Source organism: Nannobrachium achirus, assembly GCF_963921795.1.
Source record: "Nannobrachium achirus genome assembly, chromosome: 2".
Classification (NCBI taxonomy): domain Eukaryota; kingdom Metazoa; phylum Chordata; class Actinopteri; order Myctophiformes; family Myctophidae; genus Nannobrachium; species Nannobrachium achirus.
In genome coordinates this window covers 11,797,910-11,823,073 of record NC_137811.1, presented here as the reverse complement: position 1 = coordinate 11,823,073, position 25,164 = coordinate 11,797,910, and the positions used below count along the sequence as shown (strand labels likewise).

At 40.0% G+C, this 25,164-nt stretch overlaps 1 protein-coding gene across 3 annotated transcripts in view; it reads right to left on the bottom strand.

Moving 5' to 3' along the window:
• LOC308301172 (protein NLRC3-like) overlaps nt 1-25,164 on the bottom strand; it is a 34,057-nt gene that overhangs the window by 6,547 nt on the left and 2,346 nt on the right. The window contains exons 3-14 of one of the 3 annotated variants that reach the window (XM_080745065.1): nt 24,556-24,669; nt 19,174-19,287; nt 17,680-17,793; nt 16,366-16,479; nt 15,590-15,703; nt 13,804-13,917; nt 13,202-13,315; nt 7,071-7,149; nt 5,363-5,591; nt 2,729-4,508; nt 2,465-2,635; nt 2,090-2,263 (exon numbers count right to left, since the gene is read on the bottom strand). In XM_080745065.1, coding sequence (XP_080601191.1) covers nt 2,090-2,263; nt 2,465-2,635; nt 2,729-4,508; nt 5,363-5,591; nt 7,071-7,149; nt 13,202-13,315; nt 13,804-13,917; nt 15,590-15,703; nt 16,366-16,479; nt 17,680-17,793; nt 19,174-19,287; nt 24,556-24,669 — 3,231 coding nt within the window. The remainder of the gene's footprint in view (nt 1-2,089; nt 2,264-2,464; nt 2,636-2,728; nt 4,509-5,362; nt 5,592-7,070; nt 7,150-13,201; nt 13,316-13,803; nt 13,918-15,589; nt 15,704-16,365; nt 16,480-17,679; nt 17,794-19,173; nt 19,288-24,555; nt 24,670-25,164) is intronic. The other 2 variants (XM_080745066.1, XM_080745067.1) reach the window with 2 other exon arrangements.

The window sequence follows — 25,164 nt, the reverse complement described above, 5'->3', positions numbered from 1 at the left end:
TTACACCATAGACTGGCCTCCAAGTGGTACTGCACTAGGTTACTATGACAACAGGTACAACAGGTATTGCATAAGTGAGGGACAAGTGTTCCTAACAACATTACACTATGGTATAGTATTAAAGGACAACTTTGTTTTTTTTACAACAAGGGTTCATATTTTAGATTGTAATTAGAGAAAGAAAAAGTGAGTGTTAAAATGTTTTATTTGCTTCGTTCTATTGTTTTATCGCGTTTACCGTGCTAAAATGTGGGGCATGCGTACAAGTGGCTAAATATGTCTTTTTAGACACAATATGCCAGCAGTTTCTTTATTGCTATTTACAGTAACGCTTCTAGCCCCCATAAGTCACATCCAACCATGAAAGGTTGCGTTGTATCTTGGGAATGGGCTTATTCTGTGTAAAATGACATACATATTTAGCCACTTGTACACATAATTTTAACACTCATCTTTTATATTCTTTAATTACAATCTAAAATATGAACCCTTGTTGTAAAAAACTAAAGTTGTCCTTTAACTAGAGGCAGTGCTCTTCCAAGCACAGGTCTCCACCAGGTCAGGTAGATTATATTGGCCTCCTTGTGGCGCTATGATATGCAAATGTGAAAAGGGTGCCATGTCATCTGCGGCCTGTCATGATTTGAGGCATTATGTTCCAAAAATGTGTTTTGCGAAAATTGAGCTGCTGGTGGCGCTATAACAGGCCAATGTGAAAAGGATGGCATTTGTTCCTTGACCTATTGGGAATGTGCATGCAAAATTGCATGGAAATCACAAGCTGTGTTTATGATTTGAGGCATTTTGTTCAAAACGGACCAATCCTGCAAACTTTGAGAGCTCAGTCTTGATCACTTGACTATAGAATACTCTGTACTGGTTTGTGGGATTTTAGGAACAAATCTGAAGGCGTAATATAAAACATTTGTTTTAGATATGTTGGCCTCCTGGTGGCGCTATAAAAAGCAGATGTGAAAAATGCAGGGCAAAGGCCTCTAGGGAGTGTGCATGTTTTACACATCGGTGGAGTTATTGGTAAAAACACGAATCTGCCTGTTATAGCGGCATCATGATGCTGATTTGAAAAATGTTAAGTGTCATTTCTTCCTCGGACGGACAGGGGCGAAAACATTGTCTCGTCATGCCTTTCGGCCTGGCGGAGACAACAAGACAGGCTGTAATAATGGTGTGGCTTTCCTGTAGATTCTCTATGACATCAGCATTGTGACATCAATTTACTTCCTTGACCTACTGGCAATGATTGGTGCAGTTGTTTGTGAAATTAACAGAACATGCACACACACAAACACACAAACACACAAACACAAGCATGCACGCACGCACGCACGCACGCACGCACACACGCACACACACACACACACACACACACACACACACACACACACACACACACACACACACACACACACACACACACATCCTCTTCTAGATCAGTGGTTCGTTTTCAGGTTGTGAACCCTGAAAATAACTCTATTTGAACGGGGGACCCCCAACCCTGATAAGCACTTGGAATTTGGTTTGAATCGGTTCCACAGATATATATTATGAAAATAGCTGATAAGAGCTATGTTCGTTGAGCTCTGTTCGCAGCAGACACAGAGCTCAGGGTCTAACACCTAGTTATTATTTTTCAATCAGAGGTGAGCTGGTAGAAGAGTCGAAGACAGATCGAGTGACAAGCAGGTGAAATCCGACAAAAATGTTGCATTCGCCTGCATTCGCCTGGGCTCACACACAGCCTCCTGCTACCAGAGCTGAATTGCCTGCTTATTCTATGTTTTTTTTTGTTTGTTTTTTTCACTAGGGGGCGAGAAGAACTTCTGGGCAAAAACTATGATATTCCTGACCAGGAAGTTGTCCCAGGCTCAGATCTGAGCTGGGACAATACCGGATGTAGAGCCCTGTGCAAACCTTCAAAACATTCAGAATAGAAACCAAACAACAACACTACAACAATATGCAGCCCATGTTTCGAGGTGAATCCTACCAGATTAATTTCTATGTGACCCATGGACTGAGTAGACAGTAGACACTATGAACATTCACACACAGACCAAGTCTCTCATACCAAAGCGTTTCCAGTCTATAGTGTGGATCCTTCACAACAGCAGAGAGCATCGATTCTCCTGATTCTCCTGGATGGTTGTAGCTCAGGTTCAACGCTCTCAAATTGGAAGGGTTGGAGTGCAGAGCTGAGGTCAGAGCAGAACAGCCTTTCTCTGTGACCAGACATCCTGACAGACTACGCACGCGCGCACACACACACACACACACACACACACACACACACACACACACACACACACACACACACACACACACACACACACACACACACACACACACACACACACACATATTTATCAATGTTACAATCTGTTCCACTTAATTTAAAAACATATTGTGGTTTAAAACAGCTGAACACAGTTTCAGGCATACTAACTTCAGAGTCTCCAACATGCAGTGTGGACTCCCCAGTCCCACAGCCAGAAGGTTTATGCCAGAATCCTGCAGGTCATTGTTGCTCAAGTCCACTTCTCTCAGACTAGAGCTGGAGCTGAGAGCTGATGACAACTCCTGACAGCAACTCTCTGACAGGTTACAGCCACTCAGACTGGAGAAACATTAGTGATAAATCGTTATTAGATTTTCTGTTAAAGAATGATCATATAATATATGAAATATATCAAATTATCAATGAACCTACAGAGCTTTATTGGAGGCTTTGAGGACGGGCAGAAGCCTTAGAAGTGCTTCCTCTGAAGCAGAGTATTTCTTAAGGTCAAAAACATCCAGTTCCTTTCCTGAAGACAGCAACATGAAGACCAGAGCTGACCACTGAGCAGGAGAGAGCTTGTCTGTGGAGAGACGTCCTGATGTCAGGAACCTTTGGATGTCCTCCTCTAGAGAATGATCATTCAGCTCATTCAGACAGTGGAAGAGATTGATGCTTCTCTCTGGAGATGGATTCTCTGTGATCTTCTTCTTGATGTATTGGACCGTTTCTTGATTGGTCTGGAAGCTTTTTCCTGTCTGTGTCAGCAATCTTCGAAGCAGTGTCTGATTGGTGTCCAAAGAAAGGCCCAGCAGGAACCGAAGGAACAAGTCCAGGTGTCCATTTGGACTCTGTATGGCCTTGTCTACAGCGCTTTGGTAGAGGTGATTTAACTTGGGCAGAGTGGAGGTTTCTTGTGGTCCTGACAGTAGGTTGACACCATCCTTGGTGAAGGAGACAAAGACATAGAGAGCAGCGAGAAACTCTTGAACACTAAGATGGACAAAGCAGAAAACGGTGTCCTTGTACATCCCAAACTCCTCTTTAAAGGTCTGTGTAAACATTCCAGAGTACACAGAGGCATCTCTGATATCAATGCCACACTCTCTCAGGTCTTCTTCATAGAAGATGAGGTTGCCTTTCTCTAGCTGTTCAAACGCCAGTTTTCCCAAAGACAGAATGACCTTCGTATTTTCTGGATTCTTGTCAGAACTTGTCTGAGCTCCATCATGATATTTCACATTCTTGTGTTTGGACTGAACCAACATGAAGTGGAGGTACATCTCAGTCAGGTACTTTGGCAGCAATCCTTTCATATCTGTTCTCAACATGTCCTCCAGAACTAAGGCAGTGATCCAACAGAAGATTGGGATGTGACACATGATGTGGAGGCTTTTGGATTTCTTGACGTGTGAGACGATTGGGCGTGCCTGCTTCTCATCCCCGAATCTCTTGATGAAGAACTCTTCTTTCTGTGGATCGGTGAATCCTCTGACCTCTGTCAGCCTGTCAACATAATCATTTGGGATCTGATCGGCTGCTGCAGGTCGTGTAGTTATCCAGATGCGAGCAGAGGGAAGCAGGTTTCCCTTGATGAGGTTTGTCAGCAACACACCCATCGAGATTGGCTTTGTGACATCTGTTACAATCTCATTGTTCTGGAAGTTTAGAGGAATCCTCAATTCATCTAATCCATCAAGGATGAACATAACTTGGAACTCTTGTAAGCTGTTGAGTGGTTTCATGGTTCCCCCAAAGAAATGATGGAGAAGTCCCACCAAGCTGTACTTCTTCTCCTTCATCAGATTCAGCTCTCTGAAAGTGAGTGGAAACATGAAGTGTATATCCTGGTTGGCTTTGTCTTCTGCCCAGTCCAGAGCATTCTTCTGAGTTAAGACTGTTTTACCAATGCCGGCCACTCCCTTTGTCATCACTGTTCTGATTGGTTCATCTTGTCCAGGTAAGGGTTTAAAAATGTCTTCAAATCTGATTGGTGTCTCTGGTCTGGCTGGTTTCCTGGATGCTGTTTCAATCTGTCTGACTTCATGTTCTTTATTGACCTCTCCACTGCCTCCCTGTGTGATGTAGAGCTCTGTGAAGATCTGATTCAGAAGCGTTGGGTTTCCCTCTTTAGCAATCCACTCTGACACATTCTTACACTTCTTCTTCAGATTAGACTTGAGTTGTTGTTGACTGACAGGAGCAAGAGTTTCTAAATGACCAAAGAACGGAAGACACCGGTGAGCATATACTGTATGTTAATGTATATAGTAATACAAACGAATACCATTGATCATTATCTGTATTACTGTTGTTATTGTTATTATAGTTACTGTTTGCACAGTATTATATTTGGCTTTTTATATCTTAATTAATTAACATATTAGTGTCAATAATATCCTCTTGATTATTGATTCTTGGTGTGTCTAGTCTACTACAGTATACTTACTACACTTCTGATACACACTATATTTATCCTTTCGTTGTGCATTTGTAGAGGTTTATTATATGTTAATTATAAGTATTATGTTGACATAAAGTAGCACATTACAAGTTATCATTTTGACAGCTTATTGTGTGAATTCTCTCTACGAATCATATAGATCTGCTTGGAGACATGTTTACATAAACCACAGAGTTGTCGATTATTTTTTATTTTATCATGTTGAATTATGTATAATTACTTTCTTACTGATCTCCATCATGTTAAAGGTGTGAATAAAGTCTTTCTAGCTGATCTCCATCATGTTAAAGGTGTGAATAAAGTCTTTCTTACTGATCTCCATCATGTTAAAGGTGTGAATAAAGTCTTTCTTACTGATCTCCATCATGTTAAAGGTGTGAATAAAGTCTTTCTTACTGATCTCCATCATGTTAAAGGTGTGAATAAAGTCTCAATGATCTCCATCATGTTAAAGGTGTGAATAAAGTCTTTCTTACTGATCTCCATCATGTTAAAGGTGTGAATAAAGTCTTTCTAGCTGATCTCCATCATGTTAAAGGTGTGAATAAAGTCTTTCTTACTGATCTCCATCATGTTAAAGGTGTGAATAAAGTCTTTCTTACTGATCTCCAGGATGTCAGCCAGCTTCTCCTGCTTCTGACTCCTCAGGAGGTGCAGTGTGATCTTCAGAGCTCCCTCTGTGATGCTTCTCCTCTCCTCCTCACCCTCACCATCCACCACCTCCCCCTCCTCCCTCTGACTCTCTAAGCATTCTGGGTAATCTGTTGTCAGAACCCTCTGGAACCTCTTCATCTCTTTCTTCACCAATGTTACGAGATTCTCTTCAAGCAGCTGAAACACATAATGATAATAATGTTTATATACAGTATTGAATTGATTTAATCATTGGGGAAGACCAAGGACCAGATGGGAGGGATTACAGTATATCTCCATGCTGGCCATGGAACGCCTCAGGATCCCCCAGTGTCATGGAAGAAAAGTATTGGAAATGTAATATCTCCCATAAGCTGTTGAAGGTGCAGTGTCATTAAACAATAAATACCACATCTCAAACAGACTGCCAAGAGCAGAGTGTCAATGGCAGAAAGTAAAACAAAGTTACAGTATTAATTCAGTCTTAATGGACAAATGTTTAGTTAGGTAAAGTTAGCCGAAAGTTAAACCAATCTGGGAACTAAATCAAAATCAATATCTTTCTTCACAAATGTGTTCATAAAGGTGTCAACTATCACCTCTGAACTTTCTCAATCACAACTCCCTTGGGGAACTTTGTGGGAACCAATCAAAGTTGGGGGTATCGGGATACCTGGGCTTGGGATTAAAGGGGATAAAATGAAGAAAAGAAAATGCCAATATGAGCATATAGGGTGTGTATATGGGGTGTGTATATGGTTGGTTCCCACAAAGTTCCCCAAGGGAGTTGTGATTGAGAAAGTTCAGAGGTGATAGTTGACACCTTTATGAACACATTTGTGAAGAGAGATATTGATTTTGATTTAGTTCCCAGATTGGTTTAACTTTTGGCTAACTTTACCTAACTATGTTTGGCTGGTATAAAATGCTTTGGTGAACACACAGAGAGCCAGTGGTGTAGTAGTGATTACATCTTTGGGGGGTCGCTTATCTAGTGGCGCACACATGTTCTCGCGACCCGCGGCGCAACTGCATAAGAAAAGTAATCGACTTTGACTACTTTTTATTCTTGTTTTCTAAATAAATAAATAATAATAAATAATCAACGAGATGATAACATCATACAGCCTAGTGAGTGTTTTAACAAAGTTTGATGATGATATGATCAAGAAGTTAGTGTGTGGAAAAATCCACGCACTGCGGCATGAAGCAGCAAGCAGCCAAGCAGACTGGTTCCAAATGTATTGGCTGTAGGCTTCTCAGGTCGTCTGGGCTGGCTATCTGTGTGGCTGCAGCCGTGCAGAGCTCGGCAAGACCTGGGGAGTGGGGACGCAGCCGCTGCCCCATTTATATACTGTATGTCTGTGAGGACGTATACCTTCCCCCACCTATAAACCTGTTATTGTTATGCTAAGTAAGTAGCCACGGTACTTTAGCCAGCCCAGACAGGGTAATTGTCTTTCCCGAAGTTAGTGGATTGGAAAGTTGTGGAACGCATTCTCGCATACCCACTCGTGCATGTGCGTGCGCATGACAGGCGTGACACAGGGCAGAGTTATGGGTTGCTGGGGGCCCGCGACACAAGACTACGGCAACTCTGCAGACAGCCCAGGTCCAGGTGTCTCTATTATGATGAACATTTCTGTATAGATAAATTAAAGGTTTACAGGTGCATACCTTAAATATGGAGTCCAGCTCTGTTTGATGTTCCTGAGCTGACTGACCACTGGAACCCTGAGATATCTGCTGCTGGTCTCTGTGGAGGACACACACACACACACACACACACACACACTCACACACACACACACACACACACACACACACACACACACACACACACACACACACACACACACACACACACACACACACACACACACACACACACACAAACACACACACACACACACTAATTAGGTCAGGCAGTGTGTGTTGTTAATGACATTATTTGGTGGTCATTGTTGTGTCTTTGTTATTGTTGACCATACAAACAGTGATAGACATAATGTATTCTGTGCTATCATGATTGGTTCAGGAGAGATGATGCAAAGTATTATGGTGGAAAGGAAAATGGCTGCCATAGGGCATCAAACTGTACCAAGTTTACAGGGTTAACCCTAACCCTGTACCAAGTTTATTGATTTTCCTAACCCTAACCCTAACCCTAACCCTAACCCTGAGGAGGACTAGGCTCTGGGTCCGTGTCAATATGCTGACGGGCCGGTATGCCGACGAACTAAACCTAACCTTAACCCTAACCTCAGTAAAACTATGCCTAAACCTAACCCTAACCCTAACCTCAGTAACCGTGACGCTACTGAGTATCTAACCTGCTGACGCTAGACAGAACAACGGCCCATCGGCATATTGAGCGGACCCCCTAGGCTCCTGCAGAGTTACAGATGTCAAGATTAATTGGCCCAATAACGTGTTGTTTTCCGATCGTTTTAAATTCTGACCTATGATCTGAAATAAAATGACATGAATATATTTATCTTGACCCATCCAGAGTGAGGGTCAATAACTTCCACTCTGAAATATTTTTAATTTCCTATAAAATCCAGACACAATTTTGCTAGTTTGTCTTCTATTCTCACTTCATCAGCACTAAGACAGGCTTCAGTTAAAAAAAAAAAGAAAAAAAAAAAAAAGAAAATAAGTTTCTTCAGTTATTGTACTGTATACTGTATGTATGTGTTAAATGTGATCAATAATGTGAATGACTCCACCGGGACTCAAATTTAAAAGGAAAGACTCTCCCCTGTTTTACTTTAGTAGAGTCATTAAGTCATGAAGTAATTAAAAGTCAGCCAGTTTTCCAAAGCAGACGTTATAATTAATTATTTAAATAATAATAATTGTTGTCGACAACATTCTTAAGATTCAGAGGGGAGACAGGGAAAGTATGTCAGAATGAATCAGCCATAGCCATATATGGAGATCTGAGTAATGTATAGTTGATGATGTCAGTGTTGTCAGCTCCATATATGGAGATCCATGTGATGATCCAGTCAAGTCCATAAATGGAGATCTATGTGTTGTTCCAACTTGGAAGGTAATTGATGACATCAGGGATTTCCATATGCGCATGGATATCCAGGTGATGATAGTCAGCAGTCTTGACAGTCAACAATGTGATGTCAGAACAGCTATAGACATTGAGGCGTGATCTGGCCAGTGATGTATATGGGACCAGTTACTCATATATGGAGACCCATTCATGATAGTTATGTTATGTCAAAACATGCCCATATATGGACGTTACCAAATATGGGCATTCCCATTATGTCCTTAACTCTTATACCGCTTTGGACGTTCCTGTTCGCCCCAATTCTCAAGAGACCTCCGCGCCAATACGGCGCTCGTTCGCGTTCGTTCGTTCGTTCGCTTACCTTGTTGAAGCTGATGAGGGGTCGCGCCGCCGTGTACTGTAAACACATTTTCCGCGGTGATGGTGTAAAAAATCCATTATGCGTTAACATCAACGGAGACCAATTCACTTCCTTGTTGATTTCTCTGGCTGTGAGGCTCTGTGGCCAGTGACTGGTCTGAATGCACGTAACAGGCAAATCACATTCATTCTCAGCATGACGCCGCCCTCTGCTGCCTGGCAGACCAAAGTGCACTATTGCACAATCAAAAAAAAAAATAATAATAAAATAAATAAATGTCTATCTATCTACTATAACGTCGTAAAGGTAAGCCGCTTTTTGATGGCACCAGACCCATCAAAAATTGATAACATAACATAATATCCTATAATATTGATAACATAATATCCTTAATAATGTCCTTAATATTGACAATATAGGAATCTCCATATACGGGCATAACACTTACGTTAAATAGTAATGCCAAGCAGGGCCTTGGTGAGTTAGGGCCTTGGTTTGATGCCTGTGGTTCTCCATATGTGGGCATAATGGGGTACCCTAACATTCTCATTTTCGGCCTGGGATTTATGACATCAGAAATCTCCATGTATGGGCATAAAGGTTTTTTTTTCTTTTTCTGGGAATGACCATATATGGACTTTTATACCCTGAGATCTCGTAGCTTGTCTGACTGTCAGTACAGGAAGTGATGTCACGTGACATCCTTTTTATGCCCATATATGAGTCATTCTGTACCACATCACTGTGACTCACTGACATCACGTGACATCACTTCCTGTACAGACAGTCAGTCAGACAAGCTACGAGATTTCTCAGGGTAAATGTGACCTTCGGTCGCAAAAATAAAAATATAATGATTATATGAGCTGTTTAAACATGTTCAATATCAATGTCTAACAACATCAGGTTGATTTCAGGCCATCAATGCAAGATGACAGTAGAGGTCAGGCGGTTTGGAAAGAGCCTTAGATGGAGTCTAGTCACATGTCAAGTCAAATTATCCACATTTTAAATGATAGATTTCACAATTATCTCATAACAATTGTGCTTCTTAAATGTGAGTTAGATATTAAACTTTATGATCATAATATGAGCTGTATCAAAGTCTAACAACATCAGGTTGATTTCAGGTCAATGCAACATGATAACAGAGACAGTAGAGGTCAGGTCAGGTGGTTTGGAAAAAGCCTTTTGGAGTCTCCACAAGAATGCTACGAATGGCCTTTAAGGGGACCTATCACAGGTCACAGACAAAGTCAGAGAGAGAAGGATGAGGCTGGCAGGGCACTGCTTCTGGCACCAAGAACTAGAGGCAAACAAACTGACGCTAAGGGAGCCAAACCAGGTCAAAGCCAGGAGAGGCAAGAAGCGCACCGCCTAAGTAGATGCACTGCGGTGCGACAGCTTAGCTAACGATACTGTAGAGCTCAAGACCCTGATGTTAGATAGGAGAGTGTGTAGGACAGCGATCCAAGAGTCCTGAGTTGATGTTGCCTAGATCACTCTCACATTGCATTGCTTTTACTGGTTGTAAATCTAGTTTACTTACATCTGTTCAAATGTATAAGCACTCTTGGGTTTCACCTGTCATATTCAAACTGTGCAACGATGAAAACGATACATTTTCAAATGTTACAGCTAATACACCAGATGTTGTTGTTGATGAGGACAGTAGAAAAGTAACCATCTTAGACACGGATTTAGGAATGCCTCTTCCAGACTGTGGTCAAATAAATGTAGGGCCTAAAATTTAGGCCCTACATTTATTTGACCACAGTCTGGAAGAGGCATTCCTTACTAAGATGCTAAACCAACATCTTAAGGATGCTATTATACAGTAGAGCTTTGTAACAAAACAAACTGCTTGTGTGTGTATTTGAATAGGACAGAGATGTATGTTGTTCAATTAAGTTGAATTTCATCATTTAGATCTCAGATATACTGTCTGCTGATAAGAATATGTGAGTTAGATATTAAACTGCATGAGTAGGCCTATATGAGCTGTTTAAACACGTTCAGTATCAAAGTCTAACAACATCAGGTTGATTTCAGGTCAATGCAACATGATAACAGAGACAGTAGAGGTCAGCTGGTTTTACTGGTTGTAAATCTATCTGTAAAAATGTGTGTGCGTGCATGTGTGTGGGGTGGGGGTCATATGCATGTGTTTCACTGTACACACCCACTGTGTACAGTGAAACACAAGTGCTCACAGCTGAGTAAGCAACTCCAAGCAGCAGTTAACCATTGTTTCACTACATTTTGTGGGTCCCGCTCGGGTTTTGACAGTTTAGGGTGAATGCGGTGAGGACATCAGGTGTAAGACTTTCTGATCATTTACATTTTGCATGATTGAAATTTTGATCTGATCATTTAAATATGATTCAAATGTCTTAAGTATAGAACTCATCTTAGCTGAGTAAGCCAAGTTTTAGTTTAGCCTATACATAAGAAACGGGACATTCTGCATAATGAGCAATGCAGCAAAGACTTGAGCAACTGCTCAACATATGAGGAATGCACTGGGTAGTGTGTATACTGTGGTCATGTCAGGTTATGGCCTATTTACCTGTAAATCTAAACTGTAGGTTAGGCCTAAATAACAAAACAATCATTATTATTCAGAATGATGATGTGAACACACAAAGTGAAATACATTTTGACAAAATATTATGTACATACTGTATATACAATAAGCCTAAATATGAGTCAACAAAATAACAATGCATCGACATGGTTAGCCTTGGCTGAGAAGTGACAGGCAATATGATTTTGCCTGTCACTTTTGTGTCATATTTTGTCATATTTTGCAATATGATTTTGCCTGAAGTTTCAAATTTATATATTTTTTTGCAAAGCAAAGCCCTGCTTCATCATACAAGGCCGTTGCACAAAAGTAGCAGATCAGCAGATCTACAAGCACACGCCTCGCACCGCGAGGCGTTGTGTGCTTGTAAATCGGCTGTTTTCACTAGTTTAAATTATTTTTAAAATGATAAATACAAAACAAACGGTTTTGGACATACAAGGTTTCCACCCGACAACAACGAAATATAACTCATGTACAGTAATTGGCCCACTGGCTTGTCACTTTGTCACAAATCTTTGAGTAGCAGCAGCGCTATAGAGAGATCTCTCTCTATATAGCGCGCAATGAGGGCCTCTCCAACTCTTTTTCCCGGGCTGAATCAGGGGCCCAGCATGTCCCTGTGATGAATAAAATACAGCAGAATATCTAGGCCTATATGTAGGAGTACAGTATTGTGTGCTGTATGTGCCATGGTAGGCTACATCAGTGTTTCTCAATCTTTTTTGGCTTGAGTTCCCCTTTCCCTGATTTCTGAATCCAAGTACCCTCTTTACACAACAACAACATTTTGCTCATAAAACTGCAATTAAACCCATAAATAGTGGTAGGCCCATTTGAAGCTATGATAACCCCCATTTCAAGAATATAAAATCACAAATAAGAAATGGAGTGAAAGAGTGTCAAACGGTGCCTCCTGAGCACGGAGCAGATTTATTTTCAAAACTGTGGCCAAAACATTTCAGTTCAGTTTTCATGTCACTATAAAACTTTCAAGCACATCCCAGGTGCTTGGTACTATATAATTTGGGGTAGCAACTATCAGGCTCACACCAATTTCTCCATGTATCATCATTAAACATAACAGTAAATGTTTTTCCCTCTCCCAATTCAATGTTTTTCTTTAACTATGATTAATATCATGTTTATTTATTATTATTATTTTTTTTTTTTTTGGGGGGGGGACATTTTCTGGAGTACCCCCTGCAGTACCTATGTGTACCCCCAGGGGTACACATACCCCCTTTTGAGAAACACTGGGCTACATAATGTATGCAACTACAGTATATGCATGCTATGATGTGAGATTTCTAGGCCTACCATGTGTACACACTGAGATAAAGATAATACTGGCTTTTGAGCATACACTGTAGATAGGAGTCCTAGAGAGGCAAATCACATCTAATGGCCCAGACAATTTTCTATCAAAAGGGGAGTCTTTGAAATTAATATGATTGCGGGACACCGCAGACTTTGGAGTTAGTTACAGACAGTCAGCGCTGTGCACAGGGGAATCGAATCATGTCTTTTATATTCTTGCTGTCTTTTCCATACGCAACACCAAAGTACACAACTTGGCTAGGATGTTAATTTTGGAAGTGGTGGAAAAAGTGTTGTGAGCGTGATGTTGTGATTCTCTCATCCCATAGCCCATTCGGCTGAGGCAGCTGTTTGATTTTTTGTGCATTTGAAGAATGTGATGTTTTGAGAGATAAAAGGTCAAAATCATGAATAATCAGACCAATAATCTTGTGAATTTTGACATTTCATCTGTAGAGTTTAATAAAACTAAATAATGTTTTCTGTTAGTTTTCCATTATTCTGACCTCTGATCAGTAGAGTGGTGTCCATCTTTGAAGTCCATATATCCTCCTATAGACTGATCACTCTTCATGGAAACACAGCTGGGCCCAGGAGACTCTGCTCTCTGCTGATCAACCCTGACAGGACGATAAGCAAAATGAAACATTTAACAGTAGGTGGTAGACATCTGAGTATGAAACTGGATACATTTAAAACATGACAGCAAATGCATGTTGTTGAATGAAGATTTCAGATAAAGTTTATCTGATGGTAAGAATAAAGTTATTTTTGTTAACATTTTTCATTAAGTGAAAAACTTTGTACATACATTTCTTACAGACACAGAATAGCCATTCTGAAACGGTAACATGGTGACAGAGTAGCAGGACAATAGTGACATACTGTATGGGACATGCAGGGACAACAGTGACATTATGGGACATACAACAGCTGTACCATTGGTACTTCTGTTCTCTTCTGATCTGATTCAGTTTCTTCAGTAAACTACTAATCCTGGGCTCCACCCTGCCTGTCAGCACATTATAATTCATTATGTTTACATTCTGACCTCTGGTCATTAGAATCTAATAACATTAATTCATTTTGGATAGTTTTACATTCTGACCTCTGATCAGTAGAGTGGTGTCCATCTTTGAAGTCCATATATCCTCCTATAGACTGGTCGCTCTTCATGGAGACACAGCTGGGCACAGGAGACTCTGCTCTCTGCTGGTCAACCCTGACACCATGACAACCAACATGAAAACATTACATTTTTCAACTAGTCACATTAGTTGATACACATTTGAATATTAAACACTTATATTTAAATGAGGACAGGGAATGTCTGTTGTTAATTTAAGTGGAGTTAGACACATTTCATAACATAGATCAGTGATTCTCAACATTTGTATGTCAAACACACCACATTGAAATGCATCAGGCTGCTGACCTCATCTAAAACAATAGTTTAGATGTACAAACTCAGTTGTACAGTACAAACTCAAAAACGTGCAGCTATGTGACACATTGTGTGCTTGTAGATCGGCTATTTTTTAAACAACCAAAGTATAAAATAGGCTTAAATTGGTTAAACTGTTCCTCATTTTGCTGGGGACCCCCTGGATCCTCCTCAAGGACCCCTGGGGGTCCCTAGATCGCACTTTGAGAAACAATGACTTAGGTTTCAGATAGTGTCTGCTGATAAGAATAAAGTGGTTGAAATGTAAACTTTATGATTATATGAGCTGTTTAAACATTTTGATCAGTATCAAAGGGTAACATTGTGATGATAGCAGACCTACACTGCCGTACAAAGCCAAAGTGCAGTAACTACGAACACATATTTCACTGAAAATGGGTTCAAAAGTGTTTCAACTGGTCAGCCAAATGAGATGTATGTATGTACAGTATATACGTGATGTTACATTGATTGTATATCTGTTCTGGAGGTAATCGTTTTTCTCCCAAAATCACAAAGGCTAATTTGACCTTTGGGATACACAAATAAGTCAGTGTGACAAAAAAATGTATATACAATTGTTCTTATTTTTTTTTATATAAATGTATTAGTGATGCAAAGGCAAGGCTGTCTGTGTCACTTTTATAATCCATATACATTGTACATTAGTATGGAGATCCAAGATATTATGACATCCCACTGAGCAATAGTCGAATATTAGACATCTAGTCACTGGAAACAGCAGAAAAAAAGGGGGAAAAAATAACATTTGGGGTCCCCGATGTAGGAATTCTAACAATTAAACAATTACTACTTCTCTCTTTGGGAATGCAGAAAAACGTGTTCCATCTATTACACACACACACACTCATTCATTCAGACAACACACACACACACACACACACACACACACACACACACACACACACACACACACACACACACACACACACACACACACACACACACACACACACACACACACACACACACACAGTTAAAAGGACACCTTGACCAGGATGAACAGCGTTGTCACATTAATACAGCCAAACACCCTACTCTAGTACCTGGCTCAGTGGCGTTAACTCAACCTCACACGGACTGATTTCTTTTTTGGCCAATAACGCCTATATAGATTGCAAATGTCTAGGCTAAACTTAGACATTTAACCCTGCAAGACCCGAATTAATTTCTACTGGCCATTTTTTTTTAAATCAGATGGTGTTGTAGTCCTAATCACAGGAACATGTAATGTTAAAAAAATAATAATGTTTTTGTAAGGTTTTATAGCCATACATTATAAATCATAAATCATGCTCTATGAAAAAAAAAAAAAATGTGATGTGTTGGGAGAAAGCTCAACACCATGAATAATCTCATGATTTCTGACCTTTGATCAGCAGAGTTTAATAAAACTAAATAATGTGATCTGTTAGTTTTACATTCTGACCTCTGATCAGTAGAGTGGTGTCCATCTTTGAAGTCCATATATCCTCCTATAGACTGATCACTCTTCATGGAAACACAGCTGGGCCCAGGAGACTCTGCTCTCTGCTGATCAACCCTGAGAGGACGATAAGCAAAATGAAACATATTTAACAGTAGGTGGTAGAAATCTGATTATGAAACTGGATATATTTAAAACATGACAGCAAATGCATGTTGTTGAATGAAGATTTCAGATAAAGTATATCTGATGGTAAGAATAAAGTTATTTTTGTTAAAATAGTCAATGCAGTGACCTAATCTTGATTCTATTTTATCAACACTACCCGTTGTTTTCTGAGGCGATTGTGATGAAGTCCAATCACCCAGTCCGGGTTTATTTTTCAACAATGACCTCTCCAGTCATTATTACATTAACACTGACAACAGATGTTTCTCTTCCAAGAGAGGACAATTCCAAAGAGTAATTTCTTACAGACACAGAATAGCCATGCTGAAACAGTAACATGGTGACAGAGTAGCAGGACAATAGTGACGTATGGTACATGCAGGGACAACAGTGACATACAGGGCAGCAGGACAACAGCTGTATTATTGGTACTTCTGTACTATTCTGATCTGATTCAGTTTCTTCAGTAAACTACACTAATAATCCTGGGCTCCACCCTGCCGGGCTGCCAGCACATCATGGCTTTATATATATTATTATGTTTACATTCTGGCCTCTGATAATTAGAATCTAGTACAATTCATTCATTTCGGATAGTTTCCCATTCTGACCTCTGATCAGTTGAATGGTGTCCATCTTTGAAGTCCATATATCCTCCTATAGACTGGTCACTCTTCATGGAAACACAGCTGGGCAAAGGAGACTCTGCTCTCTGCTGGTCAACCCTGACACCATGACAACCAACATGAAACATTACATTTATGCATCAACTAGTCACATTAGTTGATACACATTTAAATATTAAACACTTATATTTAAATAAGGACAGAGTATGTCTGTTGTTAATTTAAGTCGAGTTAGACACATTTGTAGGTCAAACACACCACATTGAAATCAGGCTGCTGACCTCATCTAAAACAATGTTTTAGATGTACAAATGACATTGTGTACTTGTAGATCGTCTATTTTTCAAATAACCAAAGTATAAAATAGGCTTAAAGTGGTTAAACTGTTCCTCATTTGCTGGGGACCCCCTGGAACCTCCTCAATGACCCATGGGGGCCCCTAGATTGCACTTTGAGAAACAATGACTTAGGTTTCAGATGTAGTGTCTGCTGATAAGTATAAAGTGCTGGTTGTAAACTTTATGATTATATGAGCTGTTTAAACATGTTGATAAGTATCAAAGGGTAACCTTGTGATGATAGCAGACCTACACTGCCATACAAAGCCAAAGTGCAGTAACTACGAACAAATATTTTACTGAAAATGGGTTCAAAAGTGTTTCAACTGTCAGCAAAATGAGATTGCTGCATATAGGTGATGTTACACTGTAGTATCTGTTCTTGAGGTAATCATTTTTCTCCCAAAATCACAAAGGCTAATTTGACCTTTGGGATACACAAATAAGTCAGTGTGTTTTTTACAGGTCCTCCCGAGCATCTTCACTGTACATTTATAAGTCAAGGAGGAGGATATTTTGAATGATCTCTTTATTTCTAATCAATTGGGGAACATTTTTTGATTTATTTGCTCACTTTTGGAGTTTCATCATGTCAAGGTAACTACACAACCCAAACTTCTACCAAAGTGATCTCGCCCTTAACACACTTTAACTCTATTGTATAGGCCAGTTGTCTGCAACCTTTTTGACATGAAGTGTGTTTTCACAACTGAAAAAGACCTGGTAGGCCACCCATCCTGGTGTGACCTGTGCTCTGGGGAGTGGCTCTTTTCTAGAGATCTGCTTTTTTGTGCATTTAATGAACGCGCACAGTTTCATAATGGATGCTGCTCTGGATAAAGGATGTGATGTTTTGGGAGATTAAAAGCTCAACATCATGAATAATCTTATGATTTCTGACCTTTGATCAGTAGAGTTCAACAAAACAAAATCATGTTTTCTGTTAGTTTCCCATTCTGACCTCTGATCAGTAGAATGCTGTCCATCTTTGAAGTCCATATATCCTCCTATAGACTGGTCACTCTTCATGGAAACACAGCTGGGCCCAGGAGACTCTGCTCTCTGCTGATCAACCCTGACACCATGACAACCAACATGAAAACATTACATTTATAATGTAGTCAGTCACACTAGTTGATACAAGACAGAGTATGTACAGTACATTGTTAATTTAAGTCACATTTCATAACATACAGTATATCAGTGATTCGCACCACATTGAAATGTATCAGGCTGCTGACCTCATCTAAAACAATATTTTAGATGTACAAACTCAGTAGTACGGTACAAATTAAAAAAATGTGCCACAATGTGACACATTGTGAGCTTGTAGATCGGCTATTTTTCAAATAGCCAAAGTATAAAATAGGGTGGTTAAACTGTTCCTCATTTTGCTGGGAACTCAAGGACCTGACTTAGATTTCAGGTGTATTGTCTGCTGATAAGAATACAGTGCTGGTTAAAATGTAAACGTTATGATTAAATGAGCTGTTTAAACATGTTGATAAGTATCAAAGTGTAATATCAGGATGATAGCACGCACGCACGCACGCACGCACGCACACACACACACACACACACACACACACACACACACACACACACACACACACACACACACACACACACACACACACACACACACAGTGGGGCCTTTTCCACCTGCACTTTCTTAGAACCTTGGTTCGTTCTTGCGAACCAGCCGTGAACCAACTTTTACGGTTCAGAACCAACTCGGTTCTCGGTGAAAAAGCTCACCTCTGGTTCATCCCATAGGCAGGAGAAAGAACCCCAACGTTTTTTGTTTGTTTTTTTGTCGGTGGAAAAGGTCCCATTGTGTCTATAAAATGTTGTACATGAACTATTATTATAGTATACCGTCCTTTTTTAATACAAATGTCGACTTTCTTGCAATTCTTATGGGATGAAAGAGCTCCTCTTGAGCCTCTAAATGAGGAAGATATTTTGAATGATCTATTTACAATCAATTGAGCGACTTCCTTTTGCTCACTTTTGGTGTTACATCAAGTCTAACAACATCAGATGGTTTGGGCAGCGATCCAGGAGTCCTAAGTTGATGTTGGCTAGACCACTCTCGCATCGAATTGGTCTTGCTTGTAATCGTTAACCATAAAAAAAAAACATAGTGATAGACATAATTCTGTAAATCATGTTTGGTTCAGGAGAGATGATGCAAAGGCAGAAAGGAAATGGCTGCCATAGGGCCTCAAACTGTACCTATATACCAAGTCTAAGTGAATGATTCATAGATTTGGCACTTATCCTGTGGACTACACACAGACCCTCTTATAGACCACTAGCCTCCTGCAGAGTCACAGTGTAAAAGAAATGTCAGGAATAGTTCGCCCAATAATCTCAGGATCTCTGACCTCTGATCATTAGAATCTAATAAAATGAATGAATGTGTTGTTTTCTGATAGTATTACATTCTGACCTCTGATCAGTAGAGTGGTGTCCATCTTTGAAGTCAATTTGTCCATCCTTGGACTTGTCACTCTTCATGGAGAGACAGCTGGGCCCAGGAGACTCTGCTCTCTGCTGGTCAACCCTGACACCATGACAACCAACCAGGACAGAGTATATATGTTGTTAATTTAAAGGAGCTATAGTCAACTTTTTCTTGAAAAACGGACGCTAAAATAAAAATAATGTTTCGAAAATATTTTATAAAAGATTAAGCTTCATATATGTGTTTCTATTCAGAAATTACCACAAAAAGCGTAAAATAATGATACAATAATCATTTTGGCCATTGTAAGGCTGACTTTGTTTACATCCCTTATAAAAGAATATAATAAACAAAGTCAGCCTGACAATGGCCAAAATGATTATTTTATCATTATATTACACTTTTTGTGGTCATTTTTAATATAAACACATATATGAAGCTTAATCTTTTATAAAAGAGTTTCATAACGGAGTTTCATTCCATAACATAGATCAGTGATTCTCAACATTTGTATGTCACAGCAGGATGATAGCAGACCGGGCTACAAGCCAAAGTGCAGTAACTACGAACAAACATGACTGAAACACGCACGCACGCACGCACGCACGCACACACACACACACACACACACACACACACACACACACACACACACACACACACACACACACACACACACACACACACACACACACACACACACACACAAATGTTGTACATTAACTATTATTTAAAAAATATATTGTTTTTTTAATAAAATGTCAACCTTGCAATTTTTACAGGGTAAAAGAGTACCTCCTGAGCCTCTTAACTGTACAATTATAAGGCAAGGATGAGGATATTTTGAATGATCTATTTATTTCTAATCAATTGAGCAACCGTTCTTTTTTTTTTTTTTTTTTTTTTTTTGCTCACTTTGGGAGTTACATCATTTCAAGGTAACTACACAACCCAAACCTATCCAAGCGATTTCCCCTTTACACACTTTAATTCTATTGTATAGGCCAGGTGTTGCCAACTGGGGGGGGGGGGGGGGGGGGGGGGGGTGGAGTGGGACTGAGTTACTAGGGCCCAAAGTGGAGGGGCCTTAATTATTGTATACTTTAGCTATTGAAAAATAGCAGATATACAAGCTCACAGCGCAGCACCGAGTGTCGCGCTGCACGCTTGTAGATCTGCTATATTTGAGAAGTCGTGAAAATGTGGGGAAATCTTTGAATATACAGTATGTATTTTTTAAGCAAACTTTTGGGGGAAATGGGGGTCCGTGGCCAAATACATATCATTTTGGAGGTCCTTCACATGAAAAGGTTTGAGCACCAGTGATATAGAAGCATAGGCTCAAAAAACCTTAGAAGGATTTGAAATATTCAAAGACTTGCACAATTGTTCACGATTTAAACAAAATAGCAGATCTACAAGCTCGCAGTGCGGCACTCGGTGCCGCGCTGTGAGCTTGTGTATCTACTGTTTTTCAATAGTTAAAGCACAAAATAATGCGTAATAATACGTTCCCATTCTAAATGGGTTAAACCCCCTCGCCCTATGAAGAACATTCATGGGGGGCCCGCAGTGAATCCTTGTACAGTTTAGAGTTTACAGTTTAGGCATTTAGCAGACGCTTTTAATCCAAAGCGACTTACAATAAGCAGATAAAACATCACAATAATAAACAAGATAATATATCAGTGCATCAACAGCAATATAACAAATGCAAATGGATATCTATCTAGAAAAAAACACAATATAATCAAAGTTCTAAAAACCTAAAAAACAAATGCTAACTAGCTTCATGTAAGGTCATTGATTTTTTCTGTAGTGCTAAGGGTTTAGGTGGAGTCTGAAAAGGTGAGTCTTCAGTCCACGGCGAAAGCTAGCGAGTGAGTCCGTTGTTCTAAGTGCGACAGGGAGTTTATTCCACAACTTGGGAGCCAGGAGGGCAAACTGTCTCGGACGAGTGGATTTTTGCCCTGGAGTTTTTAGCGAGGGTTCTGTCAACATCCCTGTGTTGGCTGATCTAAGTGAACGGGTGGGGGTGTGTACCCAGGGCCCAGAATTTGGTGCCATGTCAACATTAAGTTTAATTATGACACCATATCATGGGCTACATAACAACCATTCTTTTCTCCTTCTTCTTTAGACATATTTAAAGAGTAAAAGAGACGGCTCTTGCTGAAAGAGATATGAAACATTATACAACAGGTAGTTCTGACGAAGCTATCTAATTGGTTGAAATAGATAGTCTAGTCACAAGTCAAGTCAAATTATCCACATTTTAAATGATATATTTCACAATTATCTCATAAAAATGGTGTGTCTTAAATGTGAGTTAGATATTAAACTTTATGATTATATGAGCTGTTTAAACAGTTCAGTATCAAAGTCTAACAACATCAGGTTGATTTCAGGTCAATGCAACATGATAACAGAGACAGTAGAGGTCAGGTGGTTTGGAAAGAGCCTTAGATGGAGTCTCCACAAGAATGCTATGAATGGCACTAGGTGTGACATGGACTGACCACATCAGAAATGTGGACCTTTAAGGGGACCTACCATGGGTCACAGACAAAGTTAGAGAGAGAAGGATGAGACTGGCAGGGCACTGAGGGTCAGGCACCAAGAACTAGAGGCAAGAAAACTTACACTAGAGCCAAACCAGGGCAAAGCCAGGAAAGGCAAGATGCACAACACCTACAGTCGCAATGCATTGGTTTTACTGGTTGTGAATCCAGTTAACTTTAATCTGTTCAAATGTGTAATCACTCTTGTGTTTCCCCTGACGTGTTCAAACTGTGTAGATGACAGTTAACAACACTGTTTGTCATTGAGGTGTCCTAGAAATCGTTGACCATTTTATTATTCATAATAATAAAAAAAGAGGAACAAAGAAACACAATGATTATATGAGCTGTTTAAATATCAGTTAGATTGCAGGCCATCAATGGTTTGGAAAGAACCCTAGATGAAGACTAGTCACAAGTTAAGTCAAATTATCCACATTGTAAATTATAGATTTCATAATGATCTACTGTCTGCTGATAAGAAATGGTGGTTCTTAAATGTGAGTTAGATATTAAACTTTATGATTATATGAGCTGTTTAAACATGTTCAGTATCAAAGTCTAACAACGTCAGGTTGATTTCAGGTCAATGCAACATGATAACAGAGGCAGTTGCGGTCAGGTGGTTTGGGCAGCGATCCAGGAGTCCTGAGTAGTTCTTGGCTAGACAACTCTCGCATCGCATTGGTCTTACTTGTAATCATTAAAAAAAACATAGTGATAGACATAATGTATTCCGTATTATCATGTTTCGTTCAAGAGAGATGATGCAAAGTAATTTATGGCGTAAAAGAAATCGCTGCCATGGGGCTCAAACTGTACTAAGGTTGCAACAATACTGAACCGAACCGATATACCGAACCGAATGGCCCTCTCCCGAACCGAACAGCCCATACCGAATGAACCAAATTTCTTTCTTTTTTTGGGTGTGGCCACATAAGAACTTCATTGTCTCCACCAGCCGAAGGCAGGGGGAGAGTATGTTTTCGCCCCTGTCCGTCCGTCCGTCCGTCCGTCCGTGCGTCCGTGCGTCCGTCCGTCCTCCGAGTTTGTGTACAGCTAATCTCCGGCGCCGTTGGCCCGGTCGCTGCCAAAATGAGCACACACACTCCCTGGATGCCAATTCAGAACCTCTGCCCCACATTTTTCAAATGGCCCTGTTTTAGCGCCACCTTGAGGCCGATGTTTGCAAAACACATTTCTGTACACTACTCCTACAGATTTTGACCAAAAATCACGCAAATCGGTAGACAGTGTCTCTACAGTCATGTGATCGACACAGAGCTGTCTGATTGTCCATATTCCATCCTGATTGTCTGATATTGGCTTTCAAAGTTTGTAAGATTGGTCCATTTTGGACAAAATGCCTCAAATCACAAATGCAGAGTGCAATTAACATGAAATCGCGCACACACGTTCCCACTAGGCCGAGGAAGAAATGCCACTTCAAATTTTTGAAATCAGCCTCTTGGTGGCGCTATAACAGGCCGATTTGTGGTTTTACCTATAACTCCACCGATCAGTTTCAAACGTTGTAAGCACACTCCCTGGATGCCAATTCAGAACCTCTGCCCCACATTTTTCAAATGGCCCTGTTCTAGCGCCACCATGAGGCCGATGTTTGCAAAACACATTTCTGTACACTACTCCTACAGATTTTGTCAAAAAATCACGCAAATCGGTAGACGGTGTCTCTACAGTCATGTGATCAACACAGATCTATCTGATTGTCCATATTCCATCCTGATTGTCTGATATTGGCTTTCAAAGTTTGTAAGATTGGGCCATTTTGGACAAAATGCCTCAAATCACAAATGCAGAGTGCAATTAACATGAAATCGCGCACACATGTTCCCACTAGGCCGAGGAAGAAATGCCACTTCAAATTTTTGAAATCAGCCTCATGGTGGCGTTATAACAGGCCGATTTGTGGTTTTACCTATAACTCCACCGATCAGTTTCAAACTTTGTAAGCGCACTCCCTGGATGCCATTTCAGAACCTCTGCCCCACATTTTTCACATCAGCCTTTTATAGCGCCACCAGGAGGCCGACTTATGTAAGACACATTTTTGGATATTACTCCTTCCGATTTTACCCAAAATTAACACAAATCAGTACACAGTATCTCTACAGTCATATGATCAAGACGGATCTGTCCCGTGTTAAATATTCAATCCTGATTGGCTATTTGGCTAAGATTGGCCTCCAAACTTTGCACAATTTTTGCGATTTTGCACAATCGCAAAAGGCCAAGGAAGAAATTACACGACAAAATGTTCAAATCAGCCTCATGGTGGTGCTATGAAAGGTCTAAGATTGGTGAAGAACACATGCCACCCTTTTTACATTGGCCTATTATAGCACCACCAGGACACGTGGCTGGTGGAGACATGTGCTCGGAAGAGCACTTCTTCTAGTTTTAACTCTTTTTGTAAAAAGTTTTGGGGAACATCTTCCTCCTAGTATAATCATAATACCTTATTATCACGTTTTGGGGGGAAACAAATGATGGCACCCCATCTTTAAAATATTAGATTTTTTTTTTTTTTTTACTGTACCGAAACCAAACCGATACCGAGAGCCAAAAACAGAGATTCAAACGGAACCGTGGGCTGACTGCACCGTTCCAGCCCTAATATGTACCAAGTTTATTGATTTTATGACAAAGTTAATGATTCATATAGATTTGGCACTTATCCTGTAGAATACACACAGACCCTCTTATAGACCACTTGCCTCCTGCAGAGTCACAGTGTAAAAGAAATGTCAATAATAGTTGGCCCAATAATCTAAGGACTTCTGACCTCTGATCAGTAGAGTGGTGTCCATCTTTGAAGTCAATTTGTCCATCCTTAGACTTGTCACTCTTCATAGAGACACAGCTGGGGACAGGAGACTCTGCTCTCTGCTGGTCAACCCTGACACCATGACAACCAACATGAAACATTACAATTATTTATCAACTAGTCACGCTAGTTGATTCACATTTAAATATTCAAACACTTATATTTAAATGAGGACAGAGTATATATGTTGTTAATTTAAAGGGATATTACACTTTCAAGAAACTTTTGGTCATTGTATGGTCTAATCAGGCTTGTATGAACACCCTGAACAGTTTTTAATTTTCTTCATTCAGTATTTAGATATTTGATGTAAATGTTACCAGCTCCAACACGCCCAGGCCCTCTCCACATACACACCCATTGTAACTTCAAACTCCATTTTAACCATGATAGATTCATTAAAAACACACATTATTTTTTCTGGTGACTCATAATACCCTCCTAATACGTGAGCAGACCGTGTTTTTTCAATAACTTTTTTCATTTATTTTCAATAAAATATTATTGTATTTAATGTTTTCCATTTTCCCAAAGAATTATTAAAAATGGTCGGCCAAATGGGATTTA